Source organism: Onychostoma macrolepis, chromosome 13, assembly GCF_012432095.1.
Source record: "Onychostoma macrolepis isolate SWU-2019 chromosome 13, ASM1243209v1, whole genome shotgun sequence".
Taxonomy (NCBI): Eukaryota; Metazoa; Chordata; class Actinopteri; order Cypriniformes; family Cyprinidae; genus Onychostoma; species Onychostoma macrolepis.
In genome coordinates, this window is record NC_081167.1 from 30,431,845 (window position 1) to 30,449,232 (window position 17,388).

Sequence of the window (17,388 nt, forward strand, 5' to 3'; positions counted from 1 at the left end):
TAGGCTGTTGTCAACATTTATTTATTTTTTAAGTAAAAATATTACTTTAAGAAACAAACAATCGACTTTTAAAGTGTGTTTAATACAACCTGACGGATGAGGTTTTATCTACACGGGTAAAATGCTGGAAAAGCTCAACAGCCAAAGCTAGGGAATTCTTCAAAATAAAAGTCTAGACAAGAAGTCATAATGGTACAATTTGAGAACAAGAAAAAGGATTACATTTGCTGTCAAACGCCGATTAATTAAATAAGCTTAAAACTATGTTTTTGATTCCACTTTTTGTTGTTTAGGGCTTGGTGGTTTATGTATTTTGTAACATTTTTGAGTTGCAATGACACTTGAAATCACTTGCCCTAAATTTTCTCTGACTTGGATATATTCAAATTGACACATAATTAGTCTGATTATCTGCAGAAATTTATAACCTTGACCATGTTCATGAATTTTAACCATTTTTGTGAACGTTGTAAGCACAAAATTCCAAATTAAAAGTCCCATCTTCATTCTACATAACCTGAAACATAAATAATGAATGAATAAATAAAAGTGTGTGTGTGTGTGTGTTTTCTCTCCCTCTATATAGTCATTATCAGTTAAATTAATGAGAATGCACGAATGCATGTTTATTCAAAAATTGTGTTTTGTAGTAATCATGGTGATACCCAAGAATAATAAATAAATAATACATTGAACTGGATTGTTTAGTTTGAACTAATACAAACAAACAGTTTCAATATGTGAATGTTTGTGTGAATCTGAGAAGGGTGAATTTTAATCATGAACATGTTTCAGTGGCTACAAACCTCAGTGTAAAATTTCAACACCCAAACCCAAAATAGCTACAACAGAAATGTTGCACTTTTATTACAAAAACAAAAAAATAAAATAAAAAAACACTGTACCAAAGTGCACTTGTAAGGTTACGAGACAACAATAGTCTGCATTCAATGAGGTATAGCAAAATAACACTTGCTTGTGTTAGTAAAAGCCACATTAATTTCTTATACAACGTTGATTTGAAATCCCATGATGTCTTCATTTATGAAAGATGGCCGTAAATAATAACACTTAAGTAAACTTAACACAACAAATGAAACACCATGCATGACAGCATTAGAATATTGCACATTTCGTATTATCCCACACCTCATGAACATTACAGTGATTTAAATCATCTAGCTTTCACCCTGATCACGTAAATTAAAAAAGGATTCAGAATTCAGCAGCTGAAGTGTTTTGATTCAAGTAACAGTTAAGAGCAGTGTGCTTGCTTTATGGATACAATCTCTCCCCTGTGCAGTGTAAACGGTCCGATGCTTTCCTGTCTTGTGTCATCACCTGTCGAAGCAGGGAGCGGCGCAGGGGTACAGCGAGTTCACCTGGTAAGCCCTGCTGGGCACGTTCACCTTGGCATCCATGGTCTGTGTCTGCGTGAGGCCGTGTAGAGGGGCCGTGGAGACCTGCATTGAGGCCGTATGTGTCAGATATGTCGCAGGACCTTGAGTGGACATGACCACTGGCTGGCAGTTCTGCTGCATGTATTGCGTGTTCGGCCGCTGCATGTACTGATGCAAGGACATGCTCTGACCCTGGACGGGATACACCATCTGTGCAGGCTGAGCACTCGGCTGAGGGCATTTCTGCTTGTTTGCTTCCTTTACGTCACTGTCATGAGCACTGAGAATGAGAGAGAGAGGGGCGATATTAGGGGAGATGATGACTTCCATGTTTGTAGCGCCAAAATGTTCATTCAACTATAACACATTATTTTCTGTTTTAGTTATTTTAGTACTTTAAGTGCAACAATGAAAATGAGAAATGATTCCTTTGCAAGTAGCTGAAATAAAATAAGTTTTAATTTCATAAAATAAATTTTTATTTAATGTTTAGTTTATTTCAAGTAACAAAAAATGCAGAAATGCATTCTGTTAAGTTGTATATGCGTTAATTCAAGTTGCATATACATGCATTTCAAAAAGTTTGTATTTGCATCAATGAAATTGATTTTACATGCATTCAGTAGATGTAAATACAACAAATGCATGCATTTACATCTTTACTGTATCTACAACTTTACTGAATGCATTCAATTTGCATTTACATGCATTCAGTAGTTACATATGTATCAATTCAAGTTGCATTTACATGCATTCCATAAAGTTTGTTTATGCATGAATAAAGTTGCATTTACAAGCATTCACTAAAGCTGCATATGCATCAATTCAAGTTGCATTTACATGCATTCTGAAAAGTTTTTATTTGCATCAATGAAATTGCATTTACATGCATTCAGTAAAGATGTAAATACAACATAAATGCATGCATTTAAATCTTTACTGTATTTACAACTTGACTGAATGCATTCCATAAAGTTTGCATATGCATGAATTCAGTGAAGATGTAAATGCTACTTAAATGCATGCATTTACATCTTTACTGTATACAAATAAATGTAACTTCAATGCATGGATATACAATTTTAATGTAAACGAATTAATTCTTATACAACTTAATTGAATGCATGTAAATGCAAATTGAATGCATTCAGTAAATTTGTATATGCATCTATTCAAGTTTCATTTACATGCATTAAAGTTGTATGGTTTTTTGTTAAAGATAACAACCCTGGGTGAAACTCACATTAGAAGTCTCTCCACGCAGGGCAGCAGCTGCTCCCAGGTGTACGCTGACAGACGCTGCAGGCGCGGAGGCCAGGTCGGAGACAGACGCAAGATTACCCTGGAGGAGGCCACACATGCCGCAGCAACCAGGGACGGAACAAATCGCAGAAATGCATGGTCTTGACAGAGAAAGGAAATGCAAAAGAAGAAAACTCTGATTCTGTTCTGATTTCTGAAACTGATTTCATGCAGTTCTTATAACTCCCACAAACATTCAACAGGTGAAAATGCACTGCATCTGAATTAAACTCTGCACCTTGTAAAGAGACCTCTAGGAAATAGTCAGCATATTTGGACATGTACAGCATGGTCCTCTCCATGCACGCCATCGGCCAGCCGTCATGCAGGTCCGTCTCATTCACAGCGACTGGCAGGTAGTACTCTATGAAGTGAGCAGCGGTGGGGAGGTACAGGTTCCACTGAAACGTCTCGAGGAGCAGCAGCTCCATGTGCAGGAGACCCTGTTTGGTCAGAACCAGGTTCATAGAGCTCATGCAGCCCAGACTGTTCAGTGTCTCCAGCTTTGGGACACGGTCTTCTCTCTCCTCAAACTTACCTGGATAATAAAAATGGTTGCTGAGTGGTTATGGCACAACACTTTGTGGTGTGCTTTGTGCATCATACAGAATATCACAATCACAATTACAGGAGTATGACTCTTACTGGCCAAAAGCAAGCAGGACAGCGCGACCATGTGAAGCTGCTGTACTGAGATGTCATAGCGGTCCATGAACAGGTCCAGCAGATAAACAGCCAAGTGTCTGGCCGCCGGGCACAGCTTGAAGCGATTGCTGACTATAGCGATAAGGTCTGCAAAATATCGTCTAAGGCTCAGCTGTGGGGACTGGCCTTTGTACGCAGGCAACCGCAGCTCCTGAAAGGCATCCAACGAGACAAACACACTGCAATTAATATGTTTTATAATACTGATTTGTGCAATAATCAGTTTACGTTGCACAAGCATGCAATTGCCAAATAAAGTTGCATATATGCATGCATTGAATTTGCATTTATATAAATTCAAAACAGTTGCATATGTATGCATGTAAACAAAATTTACATTAATTCACTAAAGTTGCATGCATTCAAGTTGCATTTATATGAATTCAGAACAGTTGCATATGTATGCATGTAAACAAAATTTACATTAATTCACTAAAGTTGCATGCATTCAAGTTGCATTTATATGAATTCAGAACAGTTGCATATGTATGCATGTAAACAAAATTTACATTAATTCACTAAAGTTGCATATGCATGCATTCAATCAAGTTGCTTTATTCATGATTTCAAGCTGCATTTACATAAATTCAGAACAGTTGCATAAGAATGCATTCAGTAAAGTTGCTTATGCATACATTCAAGCTGCATTTATGTGAATTCAGTAAAGTTGCATATGCATGCATTAAGTTGCATATACACGAATACAGCATGCATGCATGACATTATAAAATCCAAAAGACAATTTCACTACCATGACAATTTTGTAATAACAGATTTGTGCAAGGTTCATGTGAGTGCATGCATGACATTATAACACACGTTCGATGGCACCAAAAACCAACACAATGACAGGAATACAAACTTTGTAACGCAGGGCCTGATATATGTCCTCTGCAAGTTCTCCTTTCCACCACTGACCCTCCAGCTCCATTGGGCTCCTGGAATATATGAGGTTTAAAAATCAGATCAGCTTCATTGAGTAAAAGCACCTCAATGCATCCCAAGACAAATCAAAGCTCCAGCAACAATCAGCACTGATGACGGTGAGACCGCTGAAGGTCTTGATTGGTCCAACACACTTCAGGAGGAGAAGATCATTTAGAGTAACAAGCTTGCGTCTTCCTCGGTGTGCACAATAGTTATTGGGTCAAACAAACCAATGCATATCACAGGCAACGTAATCAATGAGCGGAATGACTTACTAGCATACGATAACCTACTATTAATCAAAGAGTCGTGTCAATAATAGAACAGCGCTCAACTTTTAAAGGGAAAAAGCAGGCAGACGATGAAAACTTTTCAGTGAATAAGTAAAGAACTCACCGCACACAATGACGCCTGCATACAGACAGTACGATGAAAACTAGCAACCGAACAAACTTACTCGGATAAGCAAAGTGTAAATCAAATCAAAGTTTACACTCTGTGTTCACGAGCAAAGAGACAATACACGGCAAAGCGAGCCCATTGACAATCTCAGCCAATCAAAAGTCGCCTTACAATCACAGAGCGCGACCAATCAGAATTAAGCTTTCATCAGCGTCATCACAAGGCACGAACTTTACCAGAGTGTCAATGCAGCGAGAGAGCAACTAATCACAGAATTACACTGAGAAAAAAAAAGTGGTGGAAAAACATAAGATGTCAGCAACTTGCACTCGACACCCAAGAAACACAATTTTCACTAATAGCTCTTTGTAAAGTTTGTAAAACACCTTTCAACCCAAATATTTGACCCTGCAATAACACGATCTCACCACTAGAGGCCGCCCTCTCCTCAATAATGATCACAGCCTATAACCTTTGTTTTAAAAATGACTGCAAATTCGTATTGATTATTTTACTGATTTATGTGTTTTGTTTTGTCATGTATTTCATTAAAGCATTGAAACAAAAGATTTACTTGTTTTAGTTGGTTTATTTTATTTTTAAATTAAATTACCCAACATATTGTTTATTTAAAAAGGGAAAGCAAACAAAAGACTGAGCAATTCTAAAATAAAATGTTAACTGGACAAGCTTTTTGGCCTCCGGTATATTACTATACATATTACTACATCACATACGGCGTACTTGAGTTGTTTATGTAAAATTTCTTTTACAGGTGACTTAAGCACATAAATCACACAATTTACAATAAAAGTGCAGCAATAAAGATATGATATGTGACTGGTAAGTTAGTGCAGGATTGTTTCTTCAGACAGAAATTATTTCAATTTTAATCCAAACCTAGACGTGATGCTAATGGATTAAGTTCATTTGCACCAAACAGAAATTTTCTACAGAATGCAAATGGTATGAAATGTTTGTTTACTAATCTGATTTTTTGGGGCTATATCATTCTAACAATGTTCTGCCACACATTTTTCAAACATAACATTTACATTTAATAATTGAACAAATGCTTTTATTCAAAATGACAAACATTAGAAAAACAAAAGCAAATTACTGCAGGGAACACAAAGTCTCACAAAAGTGAGATTTATGCAAGTCATATTAGCACTCGGAGCAGAAGTGTAAATGCAGAAAAACCTCAATCTATTAGCATATATTCAAAGGCAGACAGACTGTACTTTCCTTTTTAGATTTGTGTCTTCCTTATGCCTTAACAAGTGCCAGTTTTTTTGATAATTACATTTTTATTTTACTTTTTTAAATTTTTATTTTATTTTATGTATGATGATGATTATTATTTTGAGTAATAGATTTAAATCAATGTTGGCCTGTGATGACCTTTGGTTTTGCCATAAAAACATGCCATTGAAGCATTGCTTCATTTCTAATTTTATTTTATTTTTGCATCGAAATGCAAAAACAATATACGTTAATTTGATTTTAACATTCAAATCTTTTAAAATTATTTAAACATATTATTTTAAATTCACAACATTTACTTTTACCCCATGCATGGCCCTCAGTAAATGTTGATTTTTGGTCCCGGGCACCTCTGATTTAAATGACAAATATTCTATCAATATGAGATTGTAACTATTGATTCTTAAAATGCATCTTTTCTCCCAATATTGTTACATCCTTGATATCCAAGCAGTAATAATTCTCATGACTTACTTTTTTTTAAATGAATAATTTCTATTTTAATAATCATAATAATTGTCTTAACTTTTTGACATCTGGAACCCTCTGTTGACTTAAATGGCCATAAATTGAATGACAATAACAAAAAAGTAAAAATAAATGAAATAAATGAAGTAAAAAATAACAAAGAATTTCTACATTGTTAGAACGTGTGTGGTTTTTCTTCTTTTCTCACATTCTCGTCAACGCAAATGAGTGTGTAATAAACTGCTGAACGTGTGAGTGCTGTGTGCCTCTATATGGTCGTTATAAACAGTGCTGAATGCTGTGTGTTGAAAGAGGAAGCACATGCTGTCTTCACAGGGCTGGACTTTTCTGTGCACGCCAAGTCTGTGGCATGAATGAGCTCCTTTCATAAACAGAAAGCGTACAACTAGGCATTAATGCATCGAAAAATGCATGCAATTTAGACAATGCAATTAGACGTTAGTATGATGTGGCATGCAGGTAATCCATTCTTGTCATGGGTTTGAGCTGCTTTTGTCCCCGGATTGAACTGTCATGGCTGCCGTGCGCTGTTGACTGATTCTGGTTGGACGGGAGGCGGAAAAGCGCTGTAAGTCTGGTCACCTTCGACACTTTTACATGCATTTATATGCGTTTTCACATATGCACTGCATAAACTTTGACTTTGAAGCAGAATGTAAGTTTTACTAGTGGAAATGCAGTGTCGGACGCGCATAATGGCATGCACGATACAGCAGTTTGAAACATGTTTGTTGGTCAACTTTAAATAGGCAAGTCTGCATAGTTGCTAAAGTAAACTCTATCGCGGGCTATTGGCATGGCATTTTACATTGCATTGCATTAAGTTTGATCTAAAACGATTTTAAAACTTTATAACACGTTCATTGCATTGTGACATAAGGGGAATCAGGCAGCTGAACCGCAGGTGCAAACTGATTGTACTTTATTTAACTCACGGTGCATGCTTAGTTTATTATATTTGATTATATAATTTCTTGCCTTTTATGTCTTTTGAGATGCATGGATCAGTATGCATGTGTGTATGTTAAGACAAAGATGTGAGGAAGACTATTGAATACTCATGTACTAGTAAAACTATGCTTACAAAACAATACAGTGTCATGGTACAGTGATGTTAATCCCATGGTACTTTGATGTGTATCATGGGATTAAAAGACTATCATATTACAATGGAATTTACAAGAAGGTTCCAGTGTATTTCAAAGAATACCATGGTATTACCATGGTACATGTTTAGAAAACACTGGTACTGAACTCATAGTCACTTATTTGTTACACACATGTTGCATAAGCAGTTAAGGAATAATAAAGTTAAGGAATAATGATTATAAAGTAAACATAACAAAGGAGGACTGAGTACACGCATAAATATAATAATTAAATGTAAGTGAAAATGTACTGTCATGATACCGTGTTCAAAATCATGGTAATACCAAGAGCATTGAATGCACACTTAAATTTAGGTTCATTCAAATATATTGACTTGTAATAAAGATGTTGTAGTCTGGTTTTGGGTAACTAACTAAGGTAACGTTATAAATGACGTTTCAAAGAAGACCAGGTTCTGTTCTTTTTTAAAGAATATTCTTGATGTACACGCTGTATGTGTAAAAGCTTTTTGATTTTTGTCATATGTGGGAAGATTTTGATCATAAACACTACTTAATGATTCAATTGAATGTCTATTAAATAGTTTACACAGCATGCATTACAATAATTACTCAAAATTACAAGAGAAAATGCACAGTTCTCAGAAAATGCATATGTACTGTATGCACTGCAAAAATGATTTTCTTGCTCAATATTTGTGTCTTGTTTTCAGTATAAATATCTTAATATTCTTAAATCAAGATGCATACTTGAGAGGCAAAATGACTTATATAATGATATAAAGTCTTGCTTTTTAAAAATAAGTGAGTTATGCTTAAACTAAGAAAAAATCTGTCAATGGGGTCAGAAAAATAAACTTACTCAGTATTTTTGTCTTGTTTTTAGTATAAATGTGTAAATATTCTTACGTCAGGTTACATTTACTACAAAATGACATTAAGAATATCAAGTCTTTTATTCTGAAAAAAAAAATATTAAAATTAAGAGAGTTTGTGCTTAAAACAAGAAAGAAAAATCTGTTAATGTTTAGATATTTGACAAAAAATCTAAACATTTTTTCATTAAGATGCATTTAATGGAAAATGAGAAAAATACTTAGAGTTAGAAAATTATTTTTTTTACAGCGTATCACTCATGACTTACATAATGCTCAGTATTGCAATTGGAAACAGGTTATTAACTATGATGTTGCAATTTTTGTATTGAGTTTTGAGCATGATCTGTCTAAAATCTCAAATTTCCTTTGTCTTGTATAGGGCTCTGTACATCCAATATGAATGGGGTCAACGCCAAACCTGACGCTCAGGTTGGGAAGGAAGAGAGGGGCATTTGGCATAAACGCCTGCGTCTCAGGAAGACCTCCTTTTCATTCCCTACTGAGCGAAACACTGTGAAAGAGGAGAGGAATGTTACAGCAGGTGGATGGAAAGTAACAGGGAAGTCCAAGAAGCAACCTCAAAGTCTTCAGGCGGCGAACACATTCACCTGCTCCTCGTGCAACGACGGCATCGCCTTCAGACCCGGCGAATTAACCATGCATTTTAAGATCGCCCACGGAGGCAAAGGAAACCCACCGATGTTTCCGTGCGACACGTGCGGTTTCTCCTCACCGGTGTTCACTACGCTTCAGCAGCACCGAATGCAACACGAGGATTGTTTGTTCGTTTGTGAGATTTGTGATGACAACGTCCAGCGAACGCTTCCCCAACTGACCAAACATTGTCAAACTCACCATGCTCTAAACGGTCAATACTACTGTCTCAAATGCAAACTCTCCTTCCAGGAGATTAAGCAGTTTGTGTGTCACTCATGTTGCATTACTAATGGCAATGCACAGAAAAACGATCTCGTAAAGCACATGGCCGCTGCATGCCGTCAAAGGTGGAGCCGAAGGAACTGGTGGAGAAAGCGGGCACCTGTCAAGCAAGAAAATAACCTGTCTCAAGAAATCAAGTTATTACTTCCAAAACCAGAACCCCAATGGACATCCCCATTGCTCCCGTTCTCCACACCCGGTCTACTGGACGACCACGGCGTCTTGCTGGACCCAGAGAAGACCTTGGAGGAAACGCAGCAGTTTCTCGAAAGGACCGTTCGCAGTGGTAAGAACCGGTCTGCATCTCTCAAAGGCGAGCAGGAGTTTGTTTCTCGCCCGCCAAAAACACCCCATCCATCACAAGCTAATGCAAAGCGGTGCACCGCGCCACACCCAGGCCTGCGGCGTGCTGGGAAAGATAAGCTAAGCGGACTCATAGAGAAGAACAATATATCTGTTCCCCCAGATTGCACTACAAAGGTGGTCGGGTTCAAGATGGTGGACGGCAAAAAGCATTTAGTTCTCAAAGTCATTCCTTCAAACAATGCTCACACTGTGAAACCAGCCAATCAGCAAGACGAATCCAACGATATTTCAACTGTTAATGCCTCAGGAAACCGTTCTCAGGTGACGTCTAGAAGTTCTTCGTCCCAAAGAAAGAAGCAGGAACGATGTGTAGCTCAGCAGGACATTTTGTCTTCGGTGGTTGAGAGGATAAAAAGCCAGCAAAACGATGGATGCAATAATCAGGAACATGCAACTATTCATCTCAACGCCTTCAACCATAATTCAGATATTCAAAGTCCCCATGCAAAAAGAGCGAATGACTGCCAAGACAAAGCCTTCAGTGAATCCGAGGAAAACTTTACCGCATGCCAAGGAGATTCAGGTTGTCATAGTGATCTGACTTCGGATACAGGTTCTTTGGAAGAAAGGTGTAGTTCACGACTCCTTACAACAGCGTTTGATGAAGAACCCAATCTTGCACTAGATTCAAACTTCATTCGCCATCAGCCAAAAGCATGCTCCATCTCTGGCTTTGATTGCGTGAGTCCGTCCTCTGGGTCTCCCCTGAAGGATCTGAATGAGTCTTTGTGTCAAAGTGAAGACGGGGGCCTGTTATTCCATGGCAATGCTGACGAGTGCACAAACAACATGGACCCCAGAGATTCTCTGGTCCCGGTGGGTCAGCGCGACTGTGAGAGGGAAAGCCGCAGCGCTCCAGACCTGCTTCACACGGTGGATGAGCTGCCTTTAACAACAGTCATCCATTTGCTGGATGAGGCGAGAGCGGATCGGACGTTATCTCCACATGCCAGCTCTGACGAACCTCTGAAAGATTTCACATGTGCTGGAGGTAAGCCATCAGCAGAGCACTCTGGGATACTCGAGTGTACTTGTTGTGTTTTGGATATGGTTCCCATAGTCATGGAAAATGTTAGGTAATTGTTAAAAGACTGGAAATTTCTACAGCATTGTGTTCAGTTGAATATTTTTTTGTTGTAGTCATACATAACTTGACTGAAATTTTTCATTTGCTTGTTTTGAGTGAGGTCTAAATCAAATTGTTTAAGTAAAGCCATAGAAAATGAGCAGTAAAATGGAGCGGGAATCCTGTTTAGAGTAAAAGATCTGGTCTATCCTTTAAGACAGATGTACAGTGCATTCAAAATGTGTACCTTGATGTTGAATGTTCGGCCGACAAAACATTGAAACTCTTTCCAGCAGACAGAAGACTCGTGGTTTAGATATTCAATATGTCTAAGCTTGCATGCATAGAGATCTACATATATGAGCCGCTATATGAAAATTATGCGCCGTATTGGAGCCGGTCTGTGAACACTTCGAGCTGACTGTGCAAACCTAGTTATTCACATGTATGAATATCTGTATATGCAGTAGTCTGTAGCAGCTGATTTTCACAGGATTTAGTTTACCATTAATGTTAGATAATTCTGCATATGGTAAATGAAAAAATTATATTGATCTTATTATTAATAATTACTATTTATTATTATTATTATTATTTATTATACATATCTATGATAGGGTTCTTATAATGTTTATAATAATAATAAATGTTAAAAATAATAAATGTTCTTATAATGTGTATAATAAATAATAATAATAATGAATAGTAATTATTAATAAGTAATAATAATTATAATTATAATATATAATAATTATAATATATAATATATGCAAGAAGTAAAAGATTGTATAAACATGGTTTCCATATATGTATAAAAACATTGTATTTCCTAAATTTTAAATCAAAATATTTTTTCAGCTTTATGTATTTACTCTGGAATGACTCCGTAAACAATTACAATTTAAAAAAAAAAAGAATTACAAGATTTTTTAAAATGTTTTTTTTTAAAATGTTTTACTCAAAATAGCTAATGGTAGCCATTATGCAAGATATCTATTGTTGCCACCAACATTCAAAGCATTCAATGCAAGAAGTAAAATATAGTAATTAAAATAGTTTAAAAGATTCTTTAAACATGTTTTCCATATACAGTATGTATCAAAACATTGTATTTCGTCTGAAATGGTTCAATAACCGTCTTTCCAAGCAATTGATTGTTGCCACAATTTTTCAAAATTTTTTCAACTTTATGTATCTACTCTGAAATGACTCCATAAACAATTACAATAAAAATAAAAAATAAAAGTTTTTTATGTTTTACTCAAAATGGCTAATGGTAACCATTATCCAAGATATCTATTTTTTCCACAAACATTCAAAGCATTCAATGCAAGAAGTAAAATATAGTAATTAATTTTTTTTTTTAAACAGTATCAAAACATTTTTTCAGATTTATGTATCTACTCTGAAATGACTCCATAAACAATTACAATTAAAAAAAAAAAAAATTACAAGACTTTTTTTTATTTTTATGTTTTATTCAAAATGGTTAATGGTAACCATTAAACAAGATATCTATTTTTGCCACAAACATTCAAAGCATTCAATGCAAGAAGTAAAATATAATTGTTTAAACATGTTTTCCACTATGTAATCAAAACATATTTTAGCTTTATTACCAGTATTATACTACAAATACAATATTTGCCTTCATATATTTTTGTTAAAACATTTTAAAGGCCGTTAGTTACTCTTCTGCTCCATGTTTTCATCAGATGCAAGCCAGCGATCTGAGCCGGTGAACGCCAGCATCTTCTCTCCCCGGCCTGATGATTCAAACTCTTCCACATCCGTCCCAGCAACAGCCTCTGGATCCAGCGAGTCAAGCGGCCCTCTCGTGTCACTGAGCAGAAAGCGCATGGGAGAAACGTCCTCGGCGGACTCTCCCGTCAGCAAATCCCAGAAGCGCTCGGCTCGAGCCTCTGTCCTCTTCTGGGAGCCAGCGCCTCGAGACGCTCCGGCGACCCTTCGACTGATTCCCCACAGCTCCTCGCAATCCGTTAAAATCCCACGCGACAGCCAGCCTGTGATCGTCCTCAACCATCCCGACACTGATATTCCCGAGGTCACAAACATCATGAGAGTGGTTCACAAGCACAAAGGCACCGTGCAGCGGGTCGTACTTTCTCGTAAAACTCTCCGAGCTCTTTCAGAGTTGAACTGTGACGCCTTTCGCGATAATCTCGTCGCCAATTGCCACGCGTCCCACCGCAGGAGAGAATGGCCAAACGGGACCGTTAAAGAAAGGTTCAGCTTGAAACTGAGGCTCAAAAGAGTGTGTGGAAGAAAGTATACCGTAGTACCGACAGTATCGGAAAGCGTCGTGCTGCAGCCGACGTTTAAATGCTGGTTTTGCGGGCGGCTTTTCACAAACCAAGAAGCCTGGGTGGGTCACGGACAGAGACATCTAATGGAAGCAACCAGAGGGTGGAACCAGCTCTTCAACCGATAGAAATGCATTCATTAGCCATTTTTAAGAAGTGCTGTTACTATGCAAATCTCAGGGTGAGAAAAATACAGCTGGATCTTTTCACTGTTTCGTTCTTTATAGCAATAAACCCTTCTCGGGCGCTGGGAATATTTATGATGACACGAGCAAGCATTATTTATTTTGTTCCACAATGTGAAAAAGTGCAGTGCATTATCTAATAGATGAAAAATCACTGTGTTTTGATACAGTCAGACCAAATCCTTCTCGCACGATACTGTGATAGATCAGGTTTGGTGAGATTATTGCAGAGACCTCAGGTAATATTGTCATATTCCACTCTGTTAGCTTAATACTAATAGAAGAAGTGTGTTGACCTTCACTTCACGCTGAACAACGAGTGTTTGAGCAGTAAGACGTCGGTTTGTCTTAATACTTTATGTAGCTTTGCATTATTTTATTGTTTTATTTTTTGACGTTTAAAACTAGGGCGTGTCTTTAACCATTACTCTGTTGCTTTACTAATCATCTTTCAGAAGATTTGTGACTGAAATGTTTACAGAACTTGATGATTCTCTTTGTAGGAGGCTACGGATCTGGTTTAGCTTCCTCTGTTTGTCATGTTGCCGGTATGTTTAGCATTAGTTTCAAACTACACCTGTATGCGAGAGCATATGTTGACGCAGCATTGGTGAAGCTTCACTGAAATTATGTTTTGTATTTATGTCAATTGTCTATATTTATTTTTCAGCGTGCAGTCGGCTGATAAGTTACATGGGTTTGATTAAGGGTTTAATCAAGAGTTTAAATTAATTACCTTACATTTATTAAATTGCTAATGTATTATTCATGGGTAAAGAATGTTGCAACTGTGATGTTTTGGTATCAGTAGTCCAAAAATATTTTTATTCTCATTTATGAAGCCAAAGGTTTTTTAAGATCAGTGTAATCTGATCAGAATAATCATTTCTTGAGTTTATTTTCCCCAGGTATATCTTTGATTGCACTGCGATTCAGGCACTTAATACTGGTGTGAATTTCTGTAAATGTTTGAAGATGGTCTGTGACCCACTTCACTTGAAAACCAAAGTAAACGTGTCTCTTATGTTCGTGTAGAAGTTTAAACACTGGTATAAGCACTAGTGTTGCACTAACAGCTGTGAATGACACCTTGTATTGCTGTATTGTAGAAGTGCCTCCACAAAAAAAAAAAAAAAAAAAAACCTCTAGAGCTATCAATAAATAAATATAATTATTTTGAAAATTTCATTTGTTTTGTTTTCATGTTTCGTCTGCGGTACATACAGCTCTTTAAGAAAAATACTCTTGTCCTGACAACACCGTTTTGCATATCAACAGCAACACTGATTTGCGTATCTTAATGTACATCAGTGTCTTTTTCACTATACTTGTATACTGAAAAAATCTAATGACAAAAATATGATTGATGATGTGGAAGTTTAAAACCAATGTATTTATGTAATTGAATGGTCACATATAGTAAATGTACATTTTTGGGTCGCCCGCATAAGGTTGCCTAAAAAGTGATGAAATTAGTTCACAGGCATATCATTGAACAAATGTAGCAACAGAATCAACTGTAGCCTACGGGGCCTTCCACTAATATCGGCACCCTTGGTAAATATGAGCAAAGGCGGCTGTGAAAATAAATCTCCATTGTTTATCCTTTTGATCTTTCATTCAAAAAATTCACAAAATTCTCCAATGAATGTTGGCCACAATTATTGGCACCCCTAGAAATTCTTATGAGTAAAATATCTCTGAAGTGTATTCCCATTCATATTCACAATTTTATAGCACACCAGGGTGACTAGGAGCATGAAATTGTCCAGCCATGACTTCCTCTTCCACAGGATTATAAATATGAGGAACACAAGAGCCAAATTCCCCTAATCATCCACCACAAGGAGTAAAACCTAAGAATATAGTTCTGATGTGCAGAACAAAATTGTTGAGCATCACAAAATAGAAAGCGGCTGTAAGAAAATAATTAAAGCATTGAAATTCCAATTTCCACCATCAGGGCAATAATTAAGAGGTTCCTATCAACAAAAGATGTTAAAAATCTGCCTGGAAGAGGACATGTGTCGATATCGTCCTAATGCACGGTGAGGAGGAGAGTTTGAGCGGCTAAAGACTCTCCAAGGACCACAGCTGGAGAATTGCAGAAAATAGTTGAGTCTCGGGGTCAGAAAACCTTAAAAAAATATATAAATCAAACAATTAAAAAATTAGCTTTTTAGCAGCAAACACTCAAGATGGGTTTAGTACAAACAGGGATAAAAAAAGTACCCCATGTGTACAATGAAATATACTGCTGTATTTTTGATGTTGAGGGCCTATATTTCTGCTGGAAGTCCTGGACATCATGTTTAGACACATGGCATCATGGATTCTATCAAATACCAACAGATAAAAAATCTACACCTGACTGACTCTGTTAGAAATCTTATAATGGGCCATGTTTGGATCTTCCAACCGTACAATAATCCAAACACAAACATCAAAATAAACACAAAAATGGGTCTCTGGGCACAAAATGAATCTTTTACCACGGCTGTCCCAGTCCTCTGACCTGAACCCTACAGAAAATGAGTGAATCTGAAGGATCTGGAGTGATTCTGGATGAAGGAATGGTCTCTGATCTCTTATCAGGTGTTCTCCAAACTCTTCAGTCATTATAGGAGAAAACTCAGAGCTGTTATCTTGGGAAAAGGACGTTGCAATAATTGGGTGCCAATAATTGTGGCCAACATGAACTAGAGAAAGCATTTATTTCACGAAGAGATTTTCCCCCCACTTTCAATTGTTTTACTTCAATGATAGGTTGGAATGTTGTGAATTTTTTGAATGAAAGATCAAAAGGATAAACAATGCAGATTTATTTTCACAGCTGCCTTTGCTCATATTTTGCTTAAGTCGCTGGGGTATATGTGTAGCAATAGCCAAAAATACACTGTATGGGTCAAAATGATAAGATTTTTCTTTTATGCCAAAAATCATTAGTATATTAAGTAAAGATCATGTTCTATGAAGATATTTTGTAAATTTACTACTGTAAATATATCAAAACTTAATTTTTGATTAGTAATATGCATTGCTAAGAACTTCATTTGGACAACTTTAAAGGCGATTTTCTCAATATTTTTATTTTTTTTTGCACTCTCAGATTCCAGATTTTCTATCCTAACAAATCAATGGAAAGCTTATTTATTCAGCTTTCAGATGATGTATAGATCTCAATTTCGAAAAATTCACACTTAAGACTGGTTTTGTGGTCCAGGGTCACATATTTGGAACAATAATGATATCTTAAGCTGTCTTTATACAGCCAAGTTAAGTCTGCTCTGTGCCTGCTCAAAATTCAAAGTGAATTCAGACTAAATTATGCCTGCTCTGACCCACCTCAGCCTCAAAGCTATAATTGCTGTGTAAATGCATTTATGCCACCTCAGAGGAGCATTAAATGGTTCATGTAAAGACACATAAATGCCACTTCAGAAGCACTTCTGTGCCACCTTTGCAGTGTAAATTTGGCATTATATAAACAAATCACTTTTTCTTTAGTTAAAATGGTTTTCTTTTTACTTATGTTAGTTTTTTGCGCACTGAAAGATTTTTGTAACACCAGGGTAATACACAAAGGTTTATTCATACTGGAATCATTTCACTCACAGTATTACTTGGAAAGGGGTTTGGCTTATACCTAATCAATGTTTAATTAGTTAAGGAAGTGTCATTCAAGCTTAAATGCAGGATTTACCAAGTGAAACATTTGATTTTAGTCGCACCTTTTGTCCTGAAACTTTCTTGAAGCGTCTTGAGACACAGTTCTTCTGGATCGAGTCTGTCTCAGTTTGTTCTGTTTCTTCATGTCACTCCAGACAGACTGATGATGATCAGATCAGATCTCAAAAATCTCACTGGATTATTACAATTAATGGCAAAATGAATGTTTGGAAATGTAAACTGATATTTCCTACTGACACACTACAGCAAAAGATAGAAATAACTGACTTAAAACCATTTTTTAGCTGCTGAAAATACTAGTGTTTTAATTATTTTGGCCACCATTGTATATATTTACAGC

General features: G+C 36.6%; 2 protein-coding genes across 2 annotated transcripts; one reads left to right on the forward strand and one right to left on the reverse strand.

Moving 5' to 3' along the window:
• Positions 1-281: 281 nt before the first annotated feature.
• Positions 282-4,920, reverse strand: ccnj (cyclin J). Its single transcript, XM_058796012.1, has 6 exons — positions 4,731-4,920; positions 4,270-4,345; positions 3,348-3,558; positions 2,941-3,240; positions 2,644-2,803; positions 282-1,680 (listed from the first exon to the last, which is right to left on the reverse strand). Exons 2-6 carry the CDS (start codon positions 4,336-4,338, stop codon positions 1,338-1,340), a joined length of 1,083 nt encoding a protein of 360 aa, XP_058651995.1. The 5' UTR covers positions 4,339-4,345; positions 4,731-4,920; the 3' UTR covers positions 282-1,337.
• Positions 4,921-6,751: 1,831 nt separating this feature from the next.
• Positions 6,752-14,490, forward strand: LOC131552807 (zinc finger protein 518A). Its single transcript, XM_058796921.1, has 3 exons — positions 6,752-7,059; positions 8,858-10,774; positions 12,565-14,490. Exons 2-3 carry the CDS (start codon positions 8,875-8,877, stop codon positions 13,299-13,301), a joined length of 2,637 nt encoding a protein of 878 aa, XP_058652904.1. The 5' UTR covers positions 6,752-7,059; positions 8,858-8,874; the 3' UTR covers positions 13,302-14,490.
• The last annotated feature ends 2,898 nt before the right edge of the window (positions 14,491-17,388 follow it).